This window comes from Penicillium robsamsonii (genome assembly GCF_028829455.1).
Source record: "Penicillium robsamsonii strain IBT 29466 chromosome Unknown utg000004l_segment0_segment0, whole genome shotgun sequence".
NCBI classification, from domain to species: Eukaryota; Fungi; Ascomycota; class Eurotiomycetes; order Eurotiales; family Aspergillaceae; genus Penicillium; species Penicillium robsamsonii.
Window position 1 is genome coordinate 470,355 of NW_026643222.1, and position 25,731 is coordinate 496,085.

Below are 25,731 nucleotides of genomic sequence, written 5' to 3' on the forward strand. Positions count from 1 at the left end.
CAATCGTTCATATATAGATAAAGATACCCAGCGCTGCAATATCAGACCCAACACCAACGCAAAAAGAAACGTGCCATAAAACAGAAGATTCATAGATTCATCAAGGTATCCAACACCTTCACTGCGTCCGCCAGCCACCCTCGCCTGAAAAAAAACCATAGGTGTCACAATGGGGCACATTGGCAGTGATTCTCACCCCATTAGACCAAATGATCTCCATAGTAGAGCCCATAACAGTCGCCGTGAACGGCTCTCGACTCTGCAGGGACTGGCGGATATTTTCAAGTTCCTTCCACGGAATATTGACGACTGCAGGGGCCCGTTGAAATGGAGCCGCCGGTTTCCCTTCAGCGTTCTTTTCGAATACCCACGGCTCGCCATTAATCATGAATAATCCCGCCAGAGAATTTCCATTCTGGCTAGTCAGGGATCCGGTCCATTGAGGCATGACTAGATAGTCAGTAAGTAAGCTCTGCAATCTTAGAAAAAGCGCTTACTTGGCGTTTAGGGAACGAGAACTGAGAGAAGGGGGAAATGGGGAGTATTATTTGCTTCTTTTGGCTAGCATTTATGTGTCTCGAAGAAGTAAAGATGGGAGGATTTGCCGTGTCCCAGCCGTAGATGCATAATCTACCGCTTTGTTTGTAATGCTGCAATTTGATCCCTACGGAGGACAATGAATGTCCCACGACTCCGACTGTGCTTCTTGACCGCTTGTTTTTTTTTTATGCAGCTCGTATGCGGGGGATATGGTACATGGTATCAAAAAGTAGCCGAAGTTGAAACGTGCAGACTTTTTAACCGAGCGTAAAACCACAATTGAAACGGTACTCTGTACCTAGGTGAGCGTACAGGAATCTGACCGGTCGATCGGATGTGTGAAAGTGGATTTTCGACAAGCTCCCGTCGTTTCCGGATTTTAATGGGTCTGGCTCCATATACTTCGTATTCCAGTTCTATCCTTACGGACTCAACCCTGATAATAGGCTTGTAGGTCTTATCGAGCTACTAGGCGCATTGTGCTCAAAGTGATCCTACTCAAGACTCAATACATCCTATAGATAGAACCATGGCCAGATGCTGCAGCCATTATTACCATGCTAGCCGCCTAGTATAGATCTATATAGTCGTCTAGCGGGTTCGACTAAGTTGATTAGACCGCTAGTGACCTTTCTCGGTAGACTCTATCCGAGTAGATCAGGGGAAGGCTTATATCGAACTAACGAAGTCCATGCATTGCTACGGTGCCAACGCTTTGGAGATGACCTATAAAAACCTGCATAGTATGCCTACAGCCAGTTGCCTCAAGGATCGGGCACTCGGGCCAGAATTCGGAGTGGCCTGAGCCTGGTAACTGTCTACGTCACCGCTAGCCACGAAGCTTCGAACTATCACAGTTCTTTGTTCCTAGACATGAATACTCAGTGAAACCACCGATCTTCCCTAGGTAAACGCAGGCATATTATCGTCTCAAAATTGAGTATAAGTATTTGTGAAAACATTATAGAACTTTATAATTCGAAATTGAAAGTCGGTGTTGTTCCGCGAGAAAGTTTATTCTCGGCAGCATTGCCGATCTAACGAGGGGCACGGTAGTATGGCGATACCGCGGGTTAGTGACTCATTCCTATAGAGCACATCACCCCCCAGTTCTCTTTCTCTCTATCAAATCTCCTGGAATCACCCAAGAGCCATGGCCCATCTCCAAGCATCAAAGCTATTCTCAGTCAAGGACCGGGTGGTCGTGATCACCGGAGGCGGAAGTGGTAAGACCCAAACGATCAAATCGCACAAATACAAGTACACATAAACTAAAAAAAAAAAAAAAACACAGGCCTCGGGCGTATCATGACCAAAGCCCTAGATGCCAATGAAGTCTCCAAGATCTTCATCCTAGGCCGACGCGAAGATGCGCTCAAAGAGACCGCCTCACAAAGCATAAACGGCACTGTGATCCCAATCCAATGCGACATCACCTCAAAAGAATCCCTCGAGGCAGCCTACAAAGCCGTCGCAGCCCAAACAACACATGTCGACCTCCTAATCGCCAACAGCGGCGTAATGGGTCCACTCATGAAACCCCCACAACCCGCAGAAGACGGGTCCCTCCCGCCCCTCTCACAAGTCCGAGACGAACTCTTCAACGTCCCCATGGAAGAATTCAACACCGTGATGAACGTGAACGTTACTGGGTCTTATTACACGGTTCTGGCATTCCTGCCTCTGCTCGAGGCGGCGAATAAGCGACGTCCAGCGCCGCAGGTGGATGTGCTTGCTGCGCCGACTGCGCAGGTTATTATCACCAGCTCGATTGCTGGGTTTATTCGCAAAGTGCCATTTAGCTTTGCGTATAACGCTTCCAAGGCGGCGACCACGCATCTGGTGAAGATGCTTTCTACTTCGTTTGCTTATTACGATATTCGAGTCAATGGCATCTCGCCTGGTCTTTACTACTCCGATATGGCGAATCATGTCTTCCAGGCTGCTGGGATTCAGGGTCGGGCTATTTCTGATGGATCGTTCCCCAGGGAGATGATTCCTGCTACGCGTGGTGGTAGTGAGGAGGACTTTGCCGGGTTGATTGTTTGGTTGGCGAGTAACTCGGGTGGTTATATCAATGGTAATATCCTAGTTACTGATGGCGGCCGGATTTCGGTTTCGCCTGCCGTCTATTAAGTGTATTGTTCGGGCTATGTGCAGTTTGGGTATATATAGACGGTACAGATGAGCTTCAATGAAAAGAGAGATATGTAGAGTGCTTGATTTCCAGATAGGAATGTTTAATCGCTCATGAGTGAAACGCAAAGAAAACGCACGAAACGAAGATATTCATCGGGGCAATCTGAAAATCATGGTCTAACCATTCAGTAAGTCGCTGTCAGTCGCTGGACCAGATAATCGCCTGAAGTAATGGCCGAGTATTTCTTGTCCACTTGGATTTCCTTGCCGTAGGTTCCCGGCAGTGCCTCGATAAGTTTGTCGCTGTTGGGCTGGCAGAAATACGCTATGCTGTACCGAGCAGGATAATCCGAATCATCGTTCTCAGAGCCCTCGGGCGCGGGCGGCTGAATTACCCGATGACGGGTACTCTTGATGGTATCATTGGACCACCGAGCCAGCAGATCCCCAGCATTAACAACAATGGTATCAGCGATGGGGGTCGCATCCACAAACGTTCCCTTGGGACTGCGCACTTGCAGGCCACCGTGCTTATCCTGGAAAAGCAGGGTGATGGAACCATAATCGCTGTGCTCGCCCGCACGGACTTGGTTAGGGTTATGTTTGAAGACCTCTTTGCTGACGGGAGGATAGTGAAGCAGACGGAGATTATTATCACCGGCATTGACAGAGTCGTCGAAGAAGTGCTCCGGCAAATTCATTCCCAATGCAATGGCCTGCATGATATGCTTATGTAGGGTCTTTCCCATCTCAAAGAACGACTGCATGGTTTCTTTGAAATTCTTTCCTTCGTCATCGAGATGATCGGGCCAGCGATTGGGTAGACCCTCGATGCCCTCGCGACCAAGCTCCATAGTTTCCTTGATGTCTGGTGCGGATGCACGTAGAGTATCGACTCCATCTGTTTCCTCGACGGTCATTAACTTCTCCCGTCCGATGGCGACGTAACCACGGTTCGACTGTGGGGTCGTCCAGCCTAAAGAGTCCTTCTCGCTCTGGGGACGGGCGAAGAAACGGGCCGATGACGCAAATACCTCGGTCACCACGGATGGGGGAATGCCATGTGCCTTGAGGTAGACGAAGCCAGATGTTTTGAAAGCATCAGTAATGGAGAGAGCGACTGCATGTTTGTCAGATGGGGTCCCTGTGAAGAAGGGACTGAAGTCGATCAGCTAGAACATATTCTATTAGTCGTAGCTTGAGATACCCAAAGACATCGCATACCGGGATCTTCAAATCGTCCTTATCTACTGCAGAGGCATGATGGATATCTGGAGAGGTGTTGGAGGCCATTGTGTATACTGCTTCTGGGAATGAGTACTGTTGTAAGGGAAATATGAGGCAACAAAAGCCGGTAAAGTGAGTTTTGAAAAGGGAAGATCCCAAGAAGAGGGGGAAAGTCGGGAAAAAGGATCCATGATCAGGTGCATACATCGAAAAGCCCAGGAGATAAGCACGGGCAGATAAGATAAGCGTTTAAACGTTTGACATCTTACATTTTGCATTACATTTGCATTAGACAATTGACCTTGAATTGGCTATCAGTCAAATTGGTTGCCATATTCGGACTTGATCTGACGATCTCCCCACCCCTCCACACTGACCCGGCATTGTGGATATGTCTTAATCATCGGGCCATCTCAAAGCGCATAAAGAGCAAGCAAAAAGAAATTAAATACGGTTTTCACATATGGTGATGAATGGCGACAGGACTCCCCCGAGGAACAAGCGGTGCAATTCCACATCTTGCACCACAACAGCCGAAGTAGGAAGCCATTGGGCATCCTTGTCCTCCACGAGCTTCGAGACCTCACAGTCCTTTCCCCTCTGAGTTCTCAGCTGAGTCGCTATACCATTGACCCCGAGAACAGTAGCAGGAGCAACAACTCTATATGGGTCCTCCATGGACTTCACAAACGCAATGGAGTTCGGAATTGCGGCAACCAGGAGGTTCCCATCTGCATTGAGAGACAGGTTATCAATTGGGTATCCCGTGGAGATTTGGTCAACTTGAATCAGCTGGTCGTCAACTAATTTATGGACCGTCACGAGTCCAGTCACTGAATGAGCCACATAGTAAAGCCCGTTCTCTTGGACGATCCCGTTGGCAAAGGAAAACCCCTTGTTGGCAGCGACACGGCACTTTCCTGTGTCAGTTCGACAATAGGTGAGACTTCCTCCGCAAATCATCATTGGTAATCACGAATCCCAGACCATCATTGTCAACAGCAAAGTTGTTAGGCGAGATGATCGCCTCGCTGGCTATAGTTTTAACATGCTCAATTGTCTCCGAGTTATCCTCCAAATCAAAGATCTCGATTGTCGAGTTCGCTCCAAAGGTGCGGGCATTAAGGAACTCCCCGGTGGTAGGATCGACTGGGGGTCTATGGTTGATCAGCCAGAATCGAAGTCTGCCTTTGAATACTGCGCACGTCGAAGCTATGCAGATCCAGGTCGCCAGAGTAACCGCCGACGTTGAGCTTGTGGAGGCCATACAGCCCGTCCGGGCCAGGTTGATCAATATTCAACACTGCGATATGATCCGTGCGAGATCTCGCGGAGATGTTGAATTTGCTACCACCCGGACTCCATCCCTGTCTTGTGTCTATAGAGCTGCATGCTGCGTACAGTTTTCGTCCTTGTTCGTCTAACCACATGTCCTCATACCCTTCTAAGAGAGGATGCTGCAGGCGTGTGCAAGTCCATAAGAATTCATCAATTGATTGGATATTTCGGCCGACGCCAATTGTGAGAAAAATGATATTGTGCACATAGGCGTTGTACAAAACGCCGCTGGCGAGCGCAATCAAGGCCCATATCCCCGCTCGCAGGCTGAGAATTTGAGACGCCATTGTGGAGGAATAATGATTTGCCTAATTGAGGAATTGGTGTTCCAGGTTGATATCCACACTTGGGCGCCTAGGGCTAATAAGCTAGGTTATCTAGCGCAGATGTGAGCGCTAGATTCCATTCGCGCAGTCCATTGATGCTCCCATATGAATGAGAATGTGAGATGCTTTGGATATGCTCTGGGTATGCCTTAGATACGATGTGAATATAATATGCCCTCAGCCCAATATGTGCATAACATAAAGGTTGGGAGTCCTCGTCTCACCCTCGGCGAGTTCCCACCTGCGGGTACCTCGAGCGATTAATAATCCGCCCAATTAGCCTCAACAGCTTCAACACTCTCAACACATTAGCTTTCTATTTATCTTCCTTCATCAGATCAACTTCCAATATACACTATCTCTTTGTTTTTCAATCAAATCCATTCCTCCGCCAAAATGCCGTTCACTGGAATTGTTATGTACCCCAATAATGCGGACATCCAGTTCGACGAGTCCTACTACATGAAGTCTCACATGCCACTCGTCGAACGCTCCTGGAAGCCCTTCGGTCTGCTCAACTGGCGTGTCACCAAGTTTCCCAATGCCCTCGATGGCTCGCGATCTGAGTATCTGATCATGGCTACCCTCGAGTGGGAGAGTGAGGATGCCTTGAAGGCTGCTCTGCAGGCCCCTGTCGCTGCGGGGGTGTTTGGCGATATCCCCAACTTCACCAACGCGAAGCCTATCACTTTGGCCGGTGCTGACCTGCAAAAGTGATGGTCGAGAGTGTATGTGGAATTCATGTTGATGAGTGTTTGAATCTTGCTAAAGTTCATGTACAGTCAATGTTACCAATGAATCAATGAAGTAGATTGGATTATGAGTCTTGGCATTTCTAATGAGAAGCTGTATATCTCGATAGCCTGTTTCTCGTTTAAATTGCAACTGAATACGTAACATCAAAGGGCCATTATCGAAGATAAAGTCCGTAACGTCGCGGGAATCCTTCGGGGCATCCCCGCTCTTATCTACTCTCCCCTCATTTGGATCTCCCTGCTCCTCCATCTTCCTCTCTTTCCTTTCCCCTTTCTATCTTTATCCCAAACATGTCTCGTCCTCTAGTAGTCGATGTCCACACCCATGTGTACCCTCCATCGTACATGGCGATGCTTCGCGCTCGCAAGACAGTCCCCTACATCCACGACCCAGCAAGCGGAGAACCGCGCCTGATAATTCTCTCGTCAGACGATGATCCATCCATTCCAATTGACGAGCGCGGTCGCCCCGTCGATACATCCTATTCCGACATCAATGTCAAGCTAAGCTTCATGAAACAGCACGGCATTGACAGCAGCGTGATCTCTCTCGCAAATCCCTGGCTAGACTTCCTCGACCCCGCCGAAGCCCAGCAATGGGCCGAGCGCATCAACGACGATCTAGAGGAAACCTGTGCCCAGAACAATAAGTCCACTGATCCGGACAACAACCTCCCTCTGAAGGGACGATCGACTTTGTTCGCCTTTGCGACTTTGCCGCTGAGCGCACCTAGTCCCGATATCATCGTTAACGAGATCAAGCGACTCAAGACCCTGCCTCATATCCGTGGCGTGATTATGGGGACTTCCGGGCTGGGAAATGGTCTCGATGATGAAAAGCTCGGTCCTGTTTGGGCTGCGCTGGAGGAAACACAATTCCTTCTCTTCTTGCATCCTCATTACGGTCTCCCTGATGAGGCGTTTGGTGGTCCCGAAGTGACAAAGCTCTATGGCCATGTCCTCCCCTTGGCTCTTGGGTTCCCGCTCGAGACGACTATTGCGGTCACCCGCATGCTGTTGTCGCGTGTCTTTGATAAGTTCCCGCAGCTGCAGATCTTGCTGGCGCATTCGGGTGGCACCTTGCCATTTTTGGCGGGGCGCATCGAGAGCTGTATTATGCATGAACGGAAGTTTGTGGAGAATGGTGGGGATGTTCCTGGCCCGCAGAGGAGTATTTGGGAGGTTCTGAAGACCAATATCTTCCTTGATGCCGTCGTTTACGGAACTGCCGGCCTCAAGGCTGCTGTTGCTGCTGGGGAAGGTACCGATCGTCTGATGTTTGGTAAGTTTTCTAGTCTTGTTAGTATTATCTGGATGCATCGAGCTAACATACTTCGCAGGTACCGATCATCCTTTCTTCCCCCCTCTTAATGAGGGTGAGAAGGAATGGATCAGTGTGACGACCAACTATAAGGCTATTGATGCCACTTTTGAGGGAGAACAGGAGGCCGTGGCTGCTGTTTTGGGTGGCAATGCTGCTCGCGTCTTGAAACTCGAATAAGTATATATATACTATCTAGCATAAATATCATTATACTGGTCTGCAGATACAATCATCTCCATAACAACTGGGGTATAAGGCAATATAGGGAAACAGACGTAAAACAAACATAGTACCAGGAGCACAAATTCCATAATCGGGGGCTTTAGGTTGAAGCAATCACAGTCTTCAACACATTCCAACCAACAAGCCGCCACAACTCCTGTGTAAGCCAATCCGAAAACTTGTCCTGGCCCATCTGTTGGCCATCAAGTACCTGAGGAGGCGGAGTGTGCGGACGCTGCAGACCCTCCCGAAACAGATGATCATCAGGTCCAAATACAGCCTGGAGAAGAGACTTTTGCAAACGTTCTTTGGCATTTATGAGAAATTGACGAGCAACCGATGTCTTGAAGGGTGATTGGAGGGATTCCGCATTAAGTATTCTGTCCAAAAGCCGAACGAGAGACTTGGCTTCGAGTTGTGCCTCGTTTGGCATAAGACCCTCGTCAGTCATTGCTTCCAGTCCATTTGGGAATGTCATCCCAGGACAAATCCCCATTGGAAGTCGCAGGTCATGGAAAACATGGAGGGCTAGCATTTTTCCCATGCGGTTGAGAACAAGGAAAAGAAACCCTTCCATTACTTCTTGGTCTTCGGTACGAGTTAGGTTAAGGGATAGTGCCATCGTACAGAGCAGATCTCCGAGGCGAGTGGCCGTCTCATTCTTGGTAGGTGTGCTCTTCTCTTTTGTACGTTTGTTTTCCTCATTTGGTTGCGTAGCAGACTTTGGGCCTCTGCTTGATTTGACGTTTTTGGTGGCTGACTTTTGCTTGGATATCGCAGTGCAATGCAGAGTGAGTGATGTCATGCTTGATTCGAACAGACCTACCAGATAGTAGATGATCTGAGCTTGGTGCTGCGTGCTATTCTCGGCCCCAATCATTTTATGCAACGCTTTGTGCATGAGATGGAAAGCAACTGTCACCCCATTCATAACAGCTTCTGTGTCTGGCATATTGGCCTGCTCGGCTTGGAAAGTTTTCTGCTCCGTCATGCTGCTCTCGTTCTGAATAGTTTGGATCAGTCTCTGCTCGGCAGACTTGCAAAGGATGACTGCATCCACAGCCAGAGAATTGGCCTCAGAACTACTGTTTATCCTTTTTTGCAAGGCCTTTTGGACGATATACAGCTGCCTGTTAAGATCTGCAATCACATCAGTCACCGTCATGACTAGTCCAAGAAAAGAGAACTAAGTACCATCTTCTTTTCCTGAATCATCATCATCATCATCCAATAATGGAATACTTTTCTGCATACTTTTTGGTAGCTTTGTGCGTTTCCTAGCCATGTGCGAACTCTTCGCATTCTTGCCACCAGCAGGCGCTTTGCGTTTGTTTGCCGGCAAGGTCTCATTCTCATTTGCAGTGACTTTGACACGCAGGTTGGCAAGAAGACCCTCGATACGCTGGTTAAGCTCGTGGACTTGATCTTGTAACTTGCTCTGTCCTGCCTCAGACCGTTCGTACGCTTGTTGCCAGAAGGAGACGCTGTCGAAGAACTTGTCCGTCGCACCAACCTGGCCCAAATCTTTGGTCTCTCTAATGAACTGTCGAACCTGCAAAATATATTCTAGAATGGAGAGTTAATAATCGAATGGTCTGACTCTGTAGAGACCGGATATTCGCCAACCTTTAACGCCTTGGCCTGGTGGTTTTCCCTTGACAACAGCCAATGCTAGGGCTAGTTGAAGCTTGGTTGGAGGTGTAATATCAGATTTAGACGGTGACATAGTTGTCATCTTGTCAATGGACTCGAATGGGTCATGGCTTGGAGTAAAGGGGTTGTCACCTACTGATAGAGAACAGAAACTCCAAGATGCACACGTGCCCAGAAATTATATATCTTCATGGATCTACGTCGATCCTACAATCTTAGTCACAATAACAATCAGTTTTTCTTATATCCAACAACGAGCCAGAAACAAATTTTAAGAGCTGAATAATTTATATAACCAATTCATCTAGTAAATGATGGATTCCCTGGTTATTTTGCAATTGAGATATCCTAGTATACCAGTTGGCGGCCTGAGGCGCAACAGATCCACCGCCCAAGCTCCGAACTTGAACCTACAAATTTCCATCCCAACAACACCACCTCACTTTTAAGAGCTCTGATTTAGGGTTATCTCGGGGACATCACTGTGCTCTATACACACTACACCCTAACCAAGCCGCAGAGTGGAAAATCGCAATATCAACCTCCCCATCTCATCTCCGCAAATCTCCTAGGCGACCCCAGTCGCATAAACGACCAAGATGCCAAACGACGACCTCAAGGCGCACGCCGCCTCAAACCAAGACTTTTACGCTCTGCTAGACATCCAACCAGCAGCCACTGAAACCGAAATCCGCCGCGCATACCGCCGCACCGCACTAAAGTACCACCCGGACAAGATCAAAAACCCCACCGCAGCAGACATCGACAAATTCCATTTCCTCCAAATTGCCTACGATGTACTCTCCGACCAATCAGTGCGTCAGCTATACGACAATGCGCGGGAAGCGCGGATGCGCAAACAGCGCGAACGGGACATGATGGGAGCGGCAAAACGAAAGATGCGCGAAGACCTGGAAGCTCGGGAGCGGGCAGGCGCCGCCGAAATGGGTGGCGCAGGTGTCACGCAGGGTGTCAAGAGATCATGGGCGGCGGGTGGGGACGAGGATGCGGAAGAGAAGCTGCAGCGGGAGATTGATAGAATTGCGGAGGACGGGCGGCGGAGGCGACGCGAGGCTGGGGAGAAGGCTCAAAAGGAGCTTGATGATCTGAATAAGAAGATCCAGCAGGAAGAAGAGGAGGCTCGCAAGGCGGCGGATCGGAGTAGCCAGCGCGTGGATCGCTCGAAGGAGGGTGGCGCGCAGGTCCCTGAGCTCGAGCGTGCGGTGAAAGTGCGCTGGGTGCGGGAGGGTCGTGGGCTGGAACTTGATATTGAGAAGCTTGCGGTGCTGTTCAAGCCATTTGGGAAGATTGAAAATACCATTGCGCTAAAAGATAAACGCCAACGGATCGGGGAGAACAAGGGGAAGAAGACTGTTGCCACGGGCGTGGTGGTTTTCACGTCTATTGTGAGCGCTCACACTGCTGTTCTTGATAGCGAGAAGAAAATTCGTCAACATGCTGGTCAAGATGACGAATGGGGCCTTATCGAGTCTGTCTTCTGGGCCACCGGCAACCAGCCTGATCTAGGTTCTGATACATCATTCAAGCCTGATCAGGCTGATCCCGCACCTGCACCACCAGAGCCCTCTGTCGACACTTCCAGCCGGCCTGCTAAACCATCATTCAACTTCCAGGGCTTGAAAACAGCTCCCCAATCCGATAAAGCGCCCTCGTTTGGCTCATTTGCATCTGCATCTGCCGCGGCAGCTGCCCCGAGTGCAACGTCATTCAATCAATCCAATAAGGCGTCAGCCACGCCTAGTCTACAGGAAGTGATGATGATGCGGCTGAAGAGCGCACAGCGTGAGAAGGAGCGCAAAGCTCTCGAAGAAGAGCTCACGCGAGAAGACGAGGCCGCAGACGCAGCAGAAGCAGCGGCAGCGAAAGCTACCTAGCTCTCGCACTTTATTTCTGCATTTTGAAAAGGTCTAGCCTAATTCCACCATTGTATTTAGATTCAAGAGATACCCCAGAGAACGTTGTATTTGCAATGTTGAGTTGAATAGAGATACAAGAGCTATTTACATCATATCAGTTTGTGTTGTGTTATATTATACATGAGTAGTGATTTGACACTTGGGTGTCTTAGTCTCGGCGCGCTTCGGCTTCGGATTCCTCTTCCTCCAATTGCTCGACAAATTCCCGTGCCCGTTCACCCTCTGCTTCAGGATCACGGGGCGCGGGCTTCTCTTTTCCACCGGAGATGAAATCTCTCAACCAAGGCGGAACGAAAGCACGTACTCCGACTTCGGTAGGATGTTCGACTTCCGGAGCCCAGGATAGTTTGAAATGATGTTCATGAGGACGAGCAGGAGCCTCACCCATGAGCGCAACATCGGTCATAACTTCAAGACGGCACAGCGCAAGTCCAATATTGCCAATACCATTAAGGAACGTTCCCGCACTGCGGTTTCGGCGAGTAGTGACACCGGCCTTAACAATATCCGCTTCACTAGAAGGCAAAGTCAATTGGAAAGAAGGATCATATGTGAGGGTATCCGGGGCACTTTGCCCATCCTGACCCAAATCATAAAGCTGAACGGGCAAAAGACGCTTCCGCGTAACACCACGGTGGTGGGTACGTATCGTCAATTCCTGGCCGACATAACAGCCCTTGCGGAAATCGATACCATGAGCCATATCCATATTGCACTGCAAAGGCAAAGCCGATCCACTAATAACCTCCGCCTGGCCCTCTGCAACGCCGTGCAAAAATCGACGGACAGTGTACGAGTCCAGCTGGACCTCGGGCCCAGCGACCTGCACCTCATCAGGGAAGTAAGTGCGCAAACCATCGGAGCCGGGCGTGATAATGCGGGAACCGAAGCCCGGAGCACGCGTGTCAATGCATCCGGCAATTTCAGAGGTGGATGAGAAGGGCGATGGCGATTCCGACTCCAGACTGTATGTAGTCCATCGTTGGGGCTCGGCGTGGTTCTTCCAGGAAGACCAGACTGTGCGCTCGCCCTCGTCCAGAGCCCGGAGCTTGAGCTTCGAGCGCAGCTTGTGTTTCTTGAGGTGCTTCAGTAAGACGGGTACCTGGTTCTTGTCTACCTCCACTAGCCAGCCTGACTCGGGACCCTGGGCCTCTGAGCCGGGGAGCGGGTAAATGAAGGCATCGTTCAGAACTCGGCCTTGGGAATTGAGGAATGCGGTGTATGCGCCTGTGCGTCGAATGCTTCGGTTTGGGTCATTGGCTACTAGCATGTTCTGGGTCATCAGGCCCTGGAGGAAGGTTGTGCTGTCGGTGCCGGTGACGGAGATCAGTCCGCGGTTTGTGAGTCGGCTGTAACCTGCGGCCGGCGGGAGGGAGGCGTTTTGGCTCTGTTCGGTGCGTTGTGATGTTGTAGAAAATAGCCTACTGCGGTCCAGACAGCGGCCACAGACCGAGGGGCGTGGGCGCATCATGGTTGAGTTGGTGTAATAGAGCCAATGTGAGTTGATCTATTTCTTTACAAATCGGGCGATGACGTTGGGGGCGGTGAATTATGGCAGAAGAACAACATAGACGACGAGTCCTATATGGCCCTGGTCATCTCCTTGTATTTTGTTACAGAGCATCAACACTGCCTCGGGCCTGTTGCTGCTGTAAATTGATTATACAGACTCATTATCTGGCAAATTAACCCTTTGAAGCATGAGAGAAAGCGCAGAATAGATCTAATGATTGAACATGCCCTCAGGTGGGGATCTGCATGTAAGCGCTCAGACTGCGCAATGAGAGCTTCATCTACCGAGTCCCTTTAACAACTATTCGTTTCGAGCCTACATTATCGTCACTATACTACGTGATAGCAGATAGCTGTGGTTGTATTGTCGTCATGTCTGGCCTCGAGGCCCTTGCTGTCGCGGCCAGTATTATACAGGTCGCAGACTTACTTAGGCACCAAATTGTCTGTCAAACTATTCTCCTTCTACCGACAAGTCAAAAATTCCAACGAGTCCATACAACTCTTATCAAACGAGATCACACTTGTCAGTGCCATTTTGCGTGAGCTAGGTGACAGCTTGAAAGAAGAGGAGTCGTCCAAGCTCTGTTCAGATGAGGCACTTCGGACTTTAAACCGTGTCTTAGATCAGTGTCAGCATGTGCTCGCACAGATCCAGAGAGTGATTGATAGTAATGACAGGACTGATAAGTCTCGCTTTCAGCAAGTCACTGGGAAGTTTCGGCTAGTACTAGTTGAACCGAGTTTGGATCAGCTAAAGATGAGCCTGGAAAGGCTGAAGTCAACGATGGTGCTTCTGCTCAATGTGACTATGTATGGAGGCCAGATTCGAAGGTATGTGTGTCTTTTCCTCGTTTATACAATGGCTTGCCCATAATTTAAAACAGCAACAATGTTCCAGCCTTACTCGAAGAGCAGCCTTGCTTAATAGAAAATCTGTTGGAAGACAGACGAAATCACAACCAAAAGCCATACCTTCCAGATACGGCCGTGATAGCTTCTCAAGCTTCTTCTACACAGACCGCAAGCAGCAAAACGGCCAATATCGGGACTGATGGAATCCCCAATCCAAAAAGCGATCCAAACTTATACCAGCCAGCTTTGAAAGAACAATATTCAGAATCGACTACAATATCCGCGAATAGCAGTGATGCTCAAATCGGATCTCATGAAGCCCCGGTTGATACTGATTCCGCCGAGCTCAAGGAATACAACATGCTTATAGAAAAGATACTTCGTGAGGTCGACTCGTGCAAAGTCAAGCTTGAAGAAACCCGCCATTTACGAATAAAAAAAGGCGTCTTAAATATCCACTCCGGGGAAATCGTGCGATTTCAATTGGAACACGGTTCATCAGTTCACATCGATCACTTGCTCTTTGCGTACGTACACCTTTTATTTTGGTCTTTGTTTTGGACTTTACTGACGTTGATAGCGAGCAAAAACCAAAAAAAAAATGTTTCTAAGCCAGATGTGTCAACTTCTTCGCCAATGGGAGCTTATCCCTCGAATGCCGCAAATACCGACGACGAACCGGCTATGTCAGACTTCTGGATGGCTGTAAACCACATGGGGGGTTGGAGTAAGCCACATCTACCCAAAATGAAGAGAACAAATTGCAAAAGACGAACACTCATATTACCCAATTAGTTGGTTCAAACAGAAATGAGGTGCTCGAGTTTGAGCCTCAGGAGAGTGAGATGGTTGAACATGGTGGTCGCTTGCTACCGGGAAATCTGGAAGGGTTGCTGGCGAAGTGGACAACCCTTGAGAAAAACTAAATCTATCGTGGCAAAGTGGTAATAACCGTGAATCCCTGAAATATAGCTTGATTTTGACCGCTTTTTACACTTCCCTATTGTATTGTATATATAGTCCGGCACGGAATAATTAGCCCTGAAAGCGTTAGGTAAAATGAAGCTTTTCATGCCATGTAAATTAATGTACCACCGGATTTTAAGGTGGTTTACATTAGCCTATTGTACTCGCTATACAATGATTCGTTTCTTGCAAGTTTGTCGAGGATAAGGGTGGAATTAATCCTAGCCTTAACACCAGCGGTGGTGCTATAGACGTCAATACATCGCCAAGTGGCAGAGACTATTTGTACAACAGATGCCACTGAATGGCTTTCCTTACGATAGACATGGAATGTAAGAATAGTTGGTTTCAATATTACACTATTGCTATGTATGTCACTTCTGCCTAGCTAGAATTACTGCAGAGCTACTTATTGCCCTTGGCCACTCCCTCCAGGAACCCAAGTAAGAACGCTTTGTTGCTGGGAGAGGAGACCTGTTGACCATTGGTGTTCGCACCAGCATCAGATGGGGTACCGCGACGAGAAATATCCCCGCTGCTCGGACGATTGCGGGAAGACATTGGGCTAACAAAGCCTGAGAATGCTGCCGGCTGCTGGTTGACGGCTCGGACGTCGAACGGGGTCGCAAGAACGGGCGACGGAGAGACAGGTGCCTTGCTGAATAGAGACAAAAGCGAAGCTTTTTGCTCAGCAGTTTGACTCGGTCGACGGTCAAAGTTCCCCTGTGGGGCCAGGCCCGGAGTGTTGGCGTCAACACCTGGCAAACTCAATTTGCGTTCAGTGGCTTCTGCTTGAGGAGCTGCGGCCATCAATGCTTCATATCCGGATTTTTCGGATCGACGTAGAATCTGCGGTTGGAAATTCTTGATAGGCTCAGGCGCTGCGGGCATCTTCGCAGGCAGAACCTGGGTTGCTTGTGCAACGGGCCTCGGCGAGGATACCTCCCGTTTGGTAGAATGAGGACGCGGTAGGATGGTGATGGGCGAGGATAGCTGCTGCGGCTGGGGTTGCTCTCGCCTGTTCACATGGTTCTTGCGGTTTGTTCCACTGTTTGACCTACGGGGTTTGGCAAATGACTCAAACTGTGGCGTGTTCAATGGTCCAGACACGGTAGCCGATGTCTGGCCTGCTCCCGGAAGCCTCTTCGCTGCACCAGGCTGGTGCGTGGGCTGATTGTGGTGATCGCGAGGACGCCGAAGAATCTGTTTCTCTAAAGACGCCGCAGGGGGCACAACAGGCTTGCCTAACAATTCTACTGGTTCAGAAACACGGGCGGTTTGGGGACCCTTGAGCAAACCCAAAAGACTATCCTGATGCTGAGACGTCGCAGGCACCTGGGAAGAGCCCTGAATGGGAGCCGCCAACCTCGGTGGACCCGGACCCTTGGGGGTCTTGACCTTAAAGACTTCCAGGAGTGATAGGGAATGGCTTGTGAGCTTTGGTGGAGGCAACTTGCTCGCCGGTGGGACGACTGGGCCCCGGGTTTGAGATAACTGAGCGGATTCAGAGAACTCAGGGTCTCCCGTCCGTTGAAATGGCGCAGGCATATGGCTTGGTGGCAGAAGACTATGGGCCATAGCAGGCTGATTATGGTGCTGATATTGAGACGAAGTGGTGGTTTGAGGAAATTGGGGTATCGCGTGTGGTTTGGGATACCAATTAGGCGCAGTAGTCGGGAATGCAGTGCCCGCAAGAACCTGGGGGCCATGTGGAGAGTGCTGGATATGAGGTTGAGACGGGACAGTGTGGAATGGTGTCGAGTTTTGTCGCATGAAAGGAGACGGACCCATGTTCTGTTGCTGCTGAGGAAAGCCGGGGAAGAAATTCGGGCCCAAATGAGGCCGTTGTTCCGCAGATTGGACGTTGGACTGAGATACGTCGGGTGGCACCATAGAATTACCGAGAGAATCCTGAGGGACTGACTCTTGACGGCCACGTTGCAACAGGGCAAGAAGCCCGCTTGCCTTAGACGGGTCAACGGAAGAAGCACGAACTGGCTCGAGACCTGTTGTATGAACTTGACCCGGTGCGGCGCCGATCTTCAAAAGGCGCTTGAGATGATCAGAAGCATCTTGCGCTGAGGTTACCTCAGGAAGATCACTTGGAATAGCCATTTCCGTAAAAGGCATCCCAGGAGTGCCATTGGCATGGCCATTTTCATCCATAGAAAGATATTCCTCGGCCTGTGAAGCCTGAGTTGTACCAGGCTGGGCTCTCGCATCAAGCTTCTTCTGTTGCGCAATCCACTTTTTCAGTGGGCTGAGGAACGGGGCAACCATGTAGAACTTGTTCGCATTTGCGACTGCGAGTCCTTCATCATGCTGTTTATTTTTCTTTAACGTTGGCAGCTCTGAAAGTTTGTACCACTCAATCTTGCTGATTTCCTTCCGGGTGCGTGGCTCAAAGTGAGCATCACGGGGCAAGCCTCGAAAGACATACAGTCGCATATGCTGCTCTCGCATAGTAATCTCGATGTATTTGACATCATCTTCGTTCTTAACCAAGTTGGCGTCCCGAATATCGAACCCAGTCTCTTCATAGACTTCACGAATAGCACAATCAAGATCCTTTTCGCCCTTGTTGATTTTACCACGGGGAAAACTCCAGTTGGCACCCTTCTTCCAACCTTTAACCAAAACGACCTCGTCCATGTCTTGGTTCAACATGATCGCACCACGGACCGGTACGCGTGTCTTGTAATCGAGGAACTCTTGAAAGGCAGCCAAATGGTGATAATGAGACCATGATGACATAAGTGGGCAATGCTGGAAAATGCGCATAGCAAACGTCTTCAAGTTCATTGACGGCAGCGCCGGGTCAAGCGGACGAATGAAGTCTTCGTAGAACCATTGCGCTTCTTCGACTTGGAAGCATATCCGTTCGACCGATTCAAGCTCCTCGCGCGGAAGGTTGATAATGAAACGGACACACAAATCATCCAGCCCTGTTAGCAACGACCCACCGGCCTCGGTTAGCACGCTGTCGTCATACCGATCGATCAACAACCAGGCACTCACAATCTTCTAACCGCATACTTGTTTCGATCATATCGGAAGATAGGCTCTGGCATTTCAAAATGTTGGTGACTGAGAAATAACCGCTCACTCAATCCGACAGCGCAAACGGTCGAAATAAGCAAGCAACACGGTGGAGGGAGCAGCTTCCAGGGAGGGTAGACCAACCCAGGGCTGTGTAGATATTATGGATAGAATGGAACAGAAACTAGTCTCAAGAGGATGTGCTGTGCAGGGTATGGAGGTAGTCAGGGTTCCAATCAGGGCAGAGAAAATAGGTGAATGAAGCGTTGGGAAGCAGAGCAATCATCGGAGCTGCCCAAAGTGGTGATCGGGTGACTAAGGTAATATGTGGCGGTGATGATCCAAATTAATGCGCCACATATAATCGTGGCTGTGCTGCGGGTTCCAGGATCCTCGCGGTGATGACGTCTTGCGCAAAACCGTTGATCTCCCTAGATCCCCTATTATTCTTAGGGATTACTATATTAATCCACCTGGTGTCAAATTCAAGCATCTTCTTCAATTACCCTTACTCGGCCTTTGTCCTCGCCATACGCAAGTGAAACGAGCGCCTACCCAAACCCTGTCTACCTAACCAGGAAGGGTTTAAGGCCTATACATAGTCTATTTTTGTTATCCTTGCTCGGCATTCATCTATTTCTTCAGCGCTTCTCCCGGGAAGATACCAGTTTTCTTCCCTTCCCTCCAGTGAAGTACTGTGATCCAAAGATGTCAAAACTTCTGCTGTCTCTGGTTAGCAAGAAGGTGCTAGGTGAAACTGCCAAGAATCATTTTGGTACTGAGGTGGGTTTCCTTGAATAACTGGTATTCATTTGGTATTGCGAAGAGAGATCAGGCTGACGCAATTGTTTCTATCTATCTAGGACCCTTACTTCGAAGAAGTTCCTGCTTCACGCCTCGGCCGTACATTTGGAAAAAAGACGAAAAAGCGCCGCAAGGCCATCCCGCCGGGCCTCTCTGACAATGACAGTAAGGTCCTGACCAAGGTCAAACGCAGGGCCTACCAACTGGACTATGCTCTTTTCGGCTTGTGCGGCATCCGCTTTGGCTGGGGAAGTGTGGTTGGAATTATTCCATTGTAGGTTTCACCAGGATCTATTGCACTAGCACCAAGAGACCAATGCTAACAAATGAACTACAGCATCGGCGATGCTAGCGATGCTGCGCTCGCAATGATGGTTGTGAAATCTTGTGAAGGCATTGACGGTGGACTTCCTCAAGCTCTGCGCATGAAGATGTTGCTCAACGTGATAATGGATTTCTTCATTGGCCTCGTCCCTTTCATTGGCGATCTTGCCGATGCAGTGTACAAAGCGAATACCCGAAATGCCATCCTTCTCGAAACTCATCTGCGCCAAAAGGGCGCCAAGGTGTCCTCACAACAGAGCAGCAGACGACAGGATCGAATAGTCGAAGTCGACAACAGTCTTCCCGATGCATTTGACAGACAAGAAGATGAAGTTTTTGGTGACCATCCCCCGGCCTATGATGATACGCGACCATCAGGTCATGGAGAAAGGAACAATGATACCCCTCGGCCTCCATCCAGGCCCCAGCCGGCCAAACAATCCCGGAAGTCATTCGGCAGATGGTTTGGCGGAGCAAGTCATCCAGAAGAGGATTTGGAGCGAGGTGGGGCCAGGTAGCCTGTGGTTCATGAAGACATTGAGATCGTAATTTCAGATACCCCATGGTCGTTGATGATTTCAGGTAAAGCAGGTTCGTCTTTAATTCATTTGATTTTGTCATGAATCAAGAATGTTTCTCTTCAGCAAAGCTCCTCAGGTCGAGACCGCATACATCCGTAGCAGAATTGAGAGCTGTGGTTATCCTCTGCCTGGTTTGCGACTGTAACACCGGAATTACCCTTCACATTTCCTAGTAGACTAGCACAAAGAGCACAAGTTGGTGCGTTATCAGAAGTGGAGGGATTGAGCTTGTTTGCAGTTCTAGCCACATTCGCCATGACACCAGGATACTTTGCGCCTTGGTTCTGAACATACCGCAGCATCAATTCGTCAATAGAAAGGTTCTTGGTAAGAACATTTTCGGAGGGCGGTTGATCGGGTATGACAATATCAGAAAGCTCGGCACAAACACTCTCGTATTGAAGCAACTCAGCCTTAAACAGATCACGGAGCGGGTACTCGAACCTCACGCCCCAAGGAGACATGCCGTCGGATACCTGCCAGGTGAGGGAAGCACCACGTCCCTTGGCGACACCCGCAAGTGCTTTCGCAGCGAGACGGCTGTCCGAGTCACCCCACATCACAGATTCGCATCCAGACTTCTTCGCAAATTCAACGACCAGTCTGGTTAGCAAAACGTTGTCGACGTCAGTCCTAGATGTGGGTGTGGAAATGGATGCACGGAAGGCAGCTAAGCGCTCTTCATGTGACTGAGTGCTGTCGTCTATGAATTTTGATCCTGCATATTTCTGCATAATCTCCTTCACCTCCGGGACATAGTCGAAGATGCTATGAAAAGGTATCCGAGTAATATCGTGCATCGGTAGATTCTTTTGAAGAGCTTCGTAGTTTTGATCAAAGGGAACGCCTGTAGCCGCAATAGTTGAAGGTTCAATAACCAAGATCTTGAAGTCGTATCCCAGAGGGCGTCCATTGCTCAGGCGATTCTGTCGATCAGAATTCAATATATGCATCAAGACCGAGGAGGAAACACCGAGAGATACAGGGAGAAGCAACTGGTGTTTTGGCCCATCTAGGCCAAAAGCTCTGTAGACGCTCAAACGTGACTGGACCTTGTGTGCTATAAAACGCCTAAAGCATAAGCTAGAAAAGGGGGGAAAAGTCAGAAACTATGAGCTGGAGGGGTTGTAGATTGCCAACTTGTCGCGTACCTGCACAGCTGCCTCTTGCGGACAGTGAGCTCAAATTCTGCATCCTTGCATTCCATGCATGATTTGTTCAGTTCCTTTGCTGGCATGGTGACTGGGAGTATTGACTATTAAACCTGGACTCTGGACTGGATACCGAAAAAAAAGTAGATCGAAGTTGGAAACTAAAAAATAGTGGCGGTGCCCGCTTAGATAATAGCCACGCGCGGCTTCCCCGGTTTGGGGGCCATTGGGTTAAGAGAAGAACACCTTAGCCTTACAATTTCCTAACACAAGACACTTACCGTGTTCGGATCTCTTTCTTCTTTCAGATCCGTTCTTTGATGCTGCGTGGTCTTAAAGACCTGATCCCGAATCCCGGAGCCTAGTCTCGCTTCAACTTTACGGTCGCCATGAAGGGCTGGCTTCAGACCTTGGGCTTAACAGCCCTACTGGCGAGCCATGCGCTTGCTAATGATGCTGAACTGGTATATTCCTATACTCCAGTTAATTGGTAATTGTCAGAAACTAACGTGGTTTTGCAGAAATCCGACGATGCGCACCGACAACGATGCTCAGGGATGTACAGTCGCAAAGCTTGGGGGGGAGATGTTGACCCCTTCATTTTGGTGAAATTCACCAAGTCGGAGGTCAAGGATAGTGATCCCTTGGCTAGTTTGGTGATCTTTGAATGGACCGATGAGAGTTTGATTGGCCAGTACCGGTCCGGCGATGCTGAGGTATGCCTATCAACTCCGTAGGAACAATCGACGCGGCTAATCATTGGGTTTAGGTCAAGGAAACAATTTGCGATGCCTCCAACGTTGAGGCAAAGATCTGCACGAAAGAACAGCTCGGCTCTTTTGTTCTCACCAGCAATGCCACCGACGTCTCCTCAAGCCCTATCATCTCGAAAGCAATCCACCTAAACAACCCCGACGCCGTGAAATACCCTGTCAGGAAGACAGGATTCTACTGCGTGAGCACCTATGCATACTCTGGCGAGGACTACAAAGCAGTGGTCACCTTCCGAAACTCATATGGCGAGCTTCCCGCTGCACAAATCGCAAAGCTTCCATTTTACGGGGCCCTGACGATCGTGTACGCTGTTATTGGAGTGTATGTGACTCGCAGAATCGATGGACTCAATAAGTTTTCGAGTAAATGCTTACGCAAAATCTTAGCTTCTGGGGCTTCCTCTACGTGCAGAACCGTTATGACATTTGTACGTCGAGCTTCCTTCTCCTATCTGAGCCATGCTAAAAATGGATAGTGCCCGTCCAAAACTATATCACTGCAATTATAGTGTTCTTGATCGTCGAGCAGCTGATGACGTGGGGATTCTACGGTAAGAGAAAACAATCGATTTCTTGGTTGACTCCATCTGACTCTTCTAGAATACCAAAACCGCCATGGCCTAAATGGCGGCGCAAAAGCACTCATGGTCATTGTAGCAGTACTCAACGCGGGCAGAAATGCGTTCTCTTTCTTCCTCCTCCTAATTGTCTGCATGGGTTATGGCGTGGTCAAGCATTCATTAGGCCGAACCATGATCTTTGTTCGCATCCTTGCCATTGGTCACTTCGTGTTCGCGGTCGTCTATTCAGTTGCCAGTCTTTCGATCACCCCTGATAGCGCCGGTCCTCTGGTGCTTCTGATCGTTCTGCCCCTTGCCGGAACCCTGACAGCTTTCTACGTGTGGACCTTGAATTCCCTGAACGCGACGATGAAGGATCTTATCGACAGAAAGCAAAAGACCAAGGCGATGATGTATAAGAAGCTGTGGTGGTGTATCCTCGGCAGTATCATTGTGATCTTCGGTTTCTTCTTCATCAACTCATTCGCTTTCGCTGGACGCAGTGATGCCAGCTTTGTGCCCGAGCACTGGAAGGCCAGATGGTTCGTTCTCGATGGCTGGCTCAACCTGGTCTACCTGTTCGATATCGGATTTGTGGCTTATCTGTGGCGACCAACTGTCAACAACCGCCGCTTCGCCATGAGTGATGAGGTATGGAGTTTTCCCCTAAATAACCAAGAGGAAAATCATGGTGCTAATATTTTTTACAGCTTGCTCAAGACGACGATGGATTCGAGATTCGATCATTCGGCAGTGGTTTGGATGAAGAAGATGCCTATGATGCTCCCCCGGATTATCCTGGTAGCTCAGCCGCTGAGGGCCGTCGTGATCTCTCCCCAGTTCCTCCCAAGCCCTTTTCCTCCTCGGCGCCCCACAATCGTGAATCAGTTGAGGAAGAGACAATATTCGCAGTTGGTGAAGAGGATGGCGAGAGATGGTCCGATGATGAAGTGTCACCTCGCAATTCAAGCGAGAGACAGAGACTCACCGGCAAGGACAAGGATTAGACTGGACATTGACTTGTCTTTTTTTTAATACTAATGCTGTTCCTGGTTAGCGTAAAAGCCGATCAGGGCCAGACATCTGGTGAATCAGTGGGGTTGCCATTTACTCAATGTACAACCTGCCTCCAGGGCAAGGATGCAAGCATGTCATGGCGTTGGTATTTCCTTCACACTTATGTTGAATACTTAGTTCCTGGCTCGCTTTTTAGTTATATTATTGGCTTATACGTGTTGCTTAGCTGTAATCATTCCCCAAGATATCTCCCGAAGCCAATACAATAGCAAAAGCTCAAAAACTTCTGCATGGAAAATTCATATAACTGCTATACCCGAAATCGTAAAGAAACCCGCCCTGATGCGTATCCTAGGGCAAGTATATCGCAATAAACTGCCAACTGATAGCCCGAAACGCAGAGGGAAGCCATAGGACATTTTTGCCGTTGAAATTTATCCACTGTGTGGTTTGGGGTACGGGCCGAGAATCAAAGCGTGAGTGGGGGACTGTTTTCAAATTCTACTATATAGAAGGATAATAATAGGCTCTCTTTACTCGAAGGACTGAAATACCTTGAAGTATACATAGACGACAGCCATCCATAGGATTCCAAAAGTGGAGCTTTAGACCTAACCGACTTTTGAGTCATCCAGAGCCTCATGCGCTACTCCCATCCTTAGATATAAATTGACTCATTCCACTAATATTTCCAAGCTGAAAAGTCCTTGGAATATTTTGACTCCAGGGCTCTAGAGCCTATACTGCCCGATAAAAGAAAGCTTATCGCATTTGCCCCACACGCAACAGCTCCAACTCTGACCAAAACACATACTCAAACCCAGCACACGCCCTTGTCTGCATATGCGAGGCAGTATCACAATCCTCGAACATCACATGCATGCAACCGGTGCCTAAACATACACAATGTCACCGGATGAACACCCCAATGTCCCCGCAAACCCCTCCTCCACTTCCGACAAAGAAAGCGACAATGACAACACAAGCACAGCCACCGCAAAGCCAGAACCCCAATCAACAGAACTGGGTCCCAGAACAAGCACGATACTGTCAGCCCAGCTAAACCAAGAATGTAACGACCTACTCTCCCAGATCGACGCCTACCAATCCCTCCTCGCGTCCACACTGCGGAACCCACAGCTCGTCGAGGTGCGCCAATTCCGCTCCAGCGTAGCCTCCGAGCTGCGGATGCTGGAAAAACTAGGACGACAGATTGAGGAGGCGATTGGAGGGATGAACGGACTAGAAACAAGTCGAGCAGAAGATGAGACGGCACAGCCACCGGGTGATCCTGATTTGGAAATGCGGTTGGTACATGCGCTGCGCTCGTCGAATTTGCCGTTTTACCAGGCTGTCTGGAGGATTGCGAGTGGGTCTTGTTCTGGGTTGGTTGCGCTGGGCAAGAGGTTTTACTGGGATGGGGAGACGAAGGCGACGGAAAGGAAGAGTATGAGTGGGAAGGGGCAGGGTGATACTGCGCTGCTGGAAAAGCAGCCTAACAAGGATAAGCGCAAGAGTGTGTTTGTGGATATTGTGGCTGATGACGGGGAGGAGTGGGTGAAGGTGTCCACTCTCTCTGAGAGTCGGCTTTTGTTTGAAATGGCGAAGAAGGGATGGGAGGGTGATAGTGATGGGGATGAGTGGTCTGATGGGGGCAAAGAGCGGACTATTTTGCAGAATTTTGATGAGGAGGATGATGGGGATGACGATGATGAGCTGGAGCTCATTAAGCTGGCTCGGGATCTAAAGAAGGCGTCTGATGCTACGCGCGTTAGATATAGACATCCTCGGCTACGGGTTGTTATACCTAAGATTGAAGAGGGAAGTGTTCCTGAAATTGACGCTGTCTTGAACGAGATGCGGAGCTATGGTATTCGCGTTGACTGCCAAGGGAGTCTGCCAGCAGAGACTCCTACCGGGCTAGCCCATCTCCTGCCTCAACCATTCAAAAACTTCACTTCGACTCTGAATGTCGACTGCACTTTACTCCTTGCCTTGGTGTCTGACTTGTCTCACATTAAGGACATCCCGATATCACCTCATTTCCATAGAGCCATCGTTCGACAAATCGAAGTTGAGCGGGAGAAACCACTGCTCACTTCCGAGCTCTGGCCAGCTATGGATGGTCGTGAGCTCGTATCCACCACAGAGGCCGCAGTGCGCTTCCGGGAAATTGTCGAAATCATTGGAACAGAGACGGAGAAGAGCCGGACTTGCATGTTGCTGGGAGATCCGCCATACGAACAACTTGATCGTGAGGCTATTCTCCAACAGTTCCAAGAATTGTCTGATTATCAGGTGCCCGCTGATTGGAAAATCCCCATCAAAGTGGTTGATGCGCAGCAAGTGATTGATGCGGCCAAGACAGAGGGTAAGCTTCATCCGGTGGTGCATGAAGTTGGGGAAGGCCTATCAGATATCAACCATAGCGTGTTTTTGTATGGTTGGGTCACGGGTTTGACGACCATTTCCAGCAATCGCACAATCGACAAGCAAATCGAGGCCACCGTTGAGGACAACAGGAAAGACGATGATGGCCTACAAGGGCCTGACGTTTGGATCTGTGACACAGCACGAAGTCTGGTGGGCAAAGACAAAGATCGAAAAGCATAAGCGTAGAGGTTCAGTCATCTGCTAGACATGAAATAGAAAGTATTTTTCTTCGGTTTGAGAATTTGCGAACACGGT

The 25,731-nt window shown here is 49.4% G+C and overlaps 16 protein-coding genes across 16 annotated transcripts; 9 read left to right on the plus strand and 7 right to left on the minus strand.

The window, feature by feature from the left end:
- Window positions 1-118: 118 nt before the first annotated feature.
- On the minus strand, window positions 119-448 carry N7447_007660 (uncharacterized protein; the record flags this gene model as incomplete). Its single annotated transcript, XM_057231922.1, has 1 exon — window positions 119-448. The coding sequence occupies one exon, from the start codon at window positions 446-448 to the stop codon at window positions 119-121; it is 330 nt and encodes a 109-aa protein (XP_057083687.1).
- Window positions 449-1,693: 1,245 nt separating this feature from the next.
- On the plus strand, window positions 1,694-2,676 carry N7447_007661 (SDR family NAD(P)-dependent oxidoreductase; the record flags this gene model as incomplete). Its single annotated transcript, XM_057231923.1, has 2 exons — window positions 1,694-1,766; window positions 1,835-2,676. 2 exons carry the CDS (start codon window positions 1,694-1,696, stop codon window positions 2,674-2,676), a joined length of 915 nt encoding a protein of 304 aa, XP_057083688.1.
- Window positions 2,677-2,864: 188 nt separating this feature from the next.
- Window positions 2,865-3,972, minus strand: N7447_007662 (isopenicillin N synthase family dioxygenase; the record flags this gene model as incomplete). Its single annotated transcript, XM_057231924.1, has 2 exons — window positions 2,865-3,851; window positions 3,904-3,972. The coding sequence occupies 2 exons, from the start codon at window positions 3,970-3,972 to the stop codon at window positions 2,865-2,867; spliced, it is 1,056 nt and encodes a 351-aa protein (XP_057083689.1).
- Window positions 3,973-4,350: 378 nt separating this feature from the next.
- Window positions 4,351-5,531, minus strand: N7447_007663 (uncharacterized protein; the record flags this gene model as incomplete). Its single annotated transcript, XM_057231925.1, has 3 exons — window positions 4,351-4,821; window positions 4,883-5,055; window positions 5,105-5,531. The coding sequence occupies 3 exons, from the start codon at window positions 5,529-5,531 to the stop codon at window positions 4,351-4,353; spliced, it is 1,071 nt and encodes a 356-aa protein (XP_057083690.1).
- A 435-nt stretch (window positions 5,532-5,966) lies between these two features.
- N7447_007664 (Dimeric alpha-beta barrel) lies at window positions 5,967-6,287 on the plus strand (the record flags this gene model as incomplete). Its single annotated transcript, XM_057231926.1, has 1 exon — window positions 5,967-6,287. One exon carries the CDS (start codon window positions 5,967-5,969, stop codon window positions 6,285-6,287), a length of 321 nt encoding a protein of 106 aa, XP_057083691.1.
- Window positions 6,288-6,616: 329 nt separating this feature from the next.
- N7447_007665 (amidohydrolase family protein) lies at window positions 6,617-7,826 on the plus strand (the record flags this gene model as incomplete). The annotated part of the gene is made up of 2 exons (XM_057231927.1): window positions 6,617-7,607; window positions 7,666-7,826. 2 exons carry the CDS (start codon window positions 6,617-6,619, stop codon window positions 7,824-7,826), a joined length of 1,152 nt encoding a protein of 383 aa, XP_057083692.1.
- Window positions 7,827-7,971: 145 nt separating this feature from the next.
- Window positions 7,972-9,606, minus strand: N7447_007666 (uncharacterized protein; the record flags this gene model as incomplete). Its single annotated transcript, XM_057231928.1, has 3 exons — window positions 7,972-9,011; window positions 9,066-9,437; window positions 9,498-9,606. 3 exons carry the CDS (start codon window positions 9,604-9,606, stop codon window positions 7,972-7,974), a joined length of 1,521 nt encoding a protein of 506 aa, XP_057083693.1.
- Window positions 9,607-10,123: 517 nt separating this feature from the next.
- On the plus strand, window positions 10,124-11,419 carry N7447_007667 (putative cell cycle control protein (Cwf23); the record flags this gene model as incomplete). Its single annotated transcript, XM_057231929.1, has 1 exon — window positions 10,124-11,419. The coding sequence occupies one exon, from the start codon at window positions 10,124-10,126 to the stop codon at window positions 11,417-11,419; it is 1,296 nt and encodes a 431-aa protein (XP_057083694.1).
- Window positions 11,420-11,609: 190 nt separating this feature from the next.
- Window positions 11,610-12,932, minus strand: N7447_007668 (YgfZ/GcvT domain-containing protein; the record flags this gene model as incomplete). Its single annotated transcript, XM_057231930.1, has 1 exon — window positions 11,610-12,932. The coding sequence occupies one exon, from the start codon at window positions 12,930-12,932 to the stop codon at window positions 11,610-11,612; it is 1,323 nt and encodes a 440-aa protein (XP_057083695.1).
- Window positions 12,933-13,345: 413 nt separating this feature from the next.
- N7447_007669 (uncharacterized protein) lies at window positions 13,346-14,028 on the plus strand (the record flags this gene model as incomplete). The annotated part of the gene is made up of 3 exons (XM_057231931.1): window positions 13,346-13,379; window positions 13,408-13,807; window positions 13,956-14,028. The coding sequence occupies 3 exons, from the start codon at window positions 13,346-13,348 to the stop codon at window positions 14,026-14,028; spliced, it is 507 nt and encodes a 168-aa protein (XP_057083696.1).
- A 436-nt stretch (window positions 14,029-14,464) lies between these two features.
- N7447_007670 (uncharacterized protein) lies at window positions 14,465-14,754 on the plus strand (the record flags this gene model as incomplete). The annotated part of the gene is made up of 2 exons (XM_057231932.1): window positions 14,465-14,555; window positions 14,624-14,754. 2 exons carry the CDS (start codon window positions 14,465-14,467, stop codon window positions 14,752-14,754), a joined length of 222 nt encoding a protein of 73 aa, XP_057083697.1.
- Window positions 14,755-15,199: 445 nt separating this feature from the next.
- N7447_007671 (decapping enzyme complex catalytic subunit DCP2) lies at window positions 15,200-17,843 on the minus strand (the record flags this gene model as incomplete). Its single annotated transcript, XM_057231933.1, has 2 exons — window positions 15,200-17,739; window positions 17,813-17,843. The coding sequence occupies 2 exons, from the start codon at window positions 17,841-17,843 to the stop codon at window positions 15,200-15,202; spliced, it is 2,571 nt and encodes an 856-aa protein (XP_057083698.1).
- Window positions 17,844-18,541: 698 nt separating this feature from the next.
- On the plus strand, window positions 18,542-19,479 carry N7447_007672 (DUF4112 domain-containing protein; the record flags this gene model as incomplete). Its single annotated transcript, XM_057231934.1, has 3 exons — window positions 18,542-18,616; window positions 18,697-18,911; window positions 18,975-19,479. The coding sequence occupies 3 exons, from the start codon at window positions 18,542-18,544 to the stop codon at window positions 19,477-19,479; spliced, it is 795 nt and encodes a 264-aa protein (XP_057083699.1).
- Window positions 19,480-19,601: 122 nt separating this feature from the next.
- Window positions 19,602-20,779, minus strand: N7447_007673 (uncharacterized protein; the record flags this gene model as incomplete). The annotated part of the gene is made up of 2 exons (XM_057231935.1): window positions 19,602-20,625; window positions 20,694-20,779. The coding sequence occupies 2 exons, from the start codon at window positions 20,777-20,779 to the stop codon at window positions 19,602-19,604; spliced, it is 1,110 nt and encodes a 369-aa protein (XP_057083700.1).
- Window positions 20,780-21,082: 303 nt separating this feature from the next.
- N7447_007674 (uncharacterized protein) lies at window positions 21,083-23,033 on the plus strand (the record flags this gene model as incomplete). Its single annotated transcript, XM_057231936.1, has 7 exons — window positions 21,083-21,157; window positions 21,215-21,409; window positions 21,463-21,788; window positions 21,854-21,894; window positions 21,943-22,017; window positions 22,067-22,677; window positions 22,737-23,033. 7 exons carry the CDS (start codon window positions 21,083-21,085, stop codon window positions 23,031-23,033), a joined length of 1,620 nt encoding a protein of 539 aa, XP_057083701.1.
- Window positions 23,034-23,949: 916 nt separating this feature from the next.
- Window positions 23,950-25,656, plus strand: N7447_007675 (uncharacterized protein; the record flags this gene model as incomplete). Its single annotated transcript, XM_057231937.1, has 1 exon — window positions 23,950-25,656. One exon carries the CDS (start codon window positions 23,950-23,952, stop codon window positions 25,654-25,656), a length of 1,707 nt encoding a protein of 568 aa, XP_057083702.1.
- Between the last annotated feature and the right edge of the window lie 75 nt (window positions 25,657-25,731).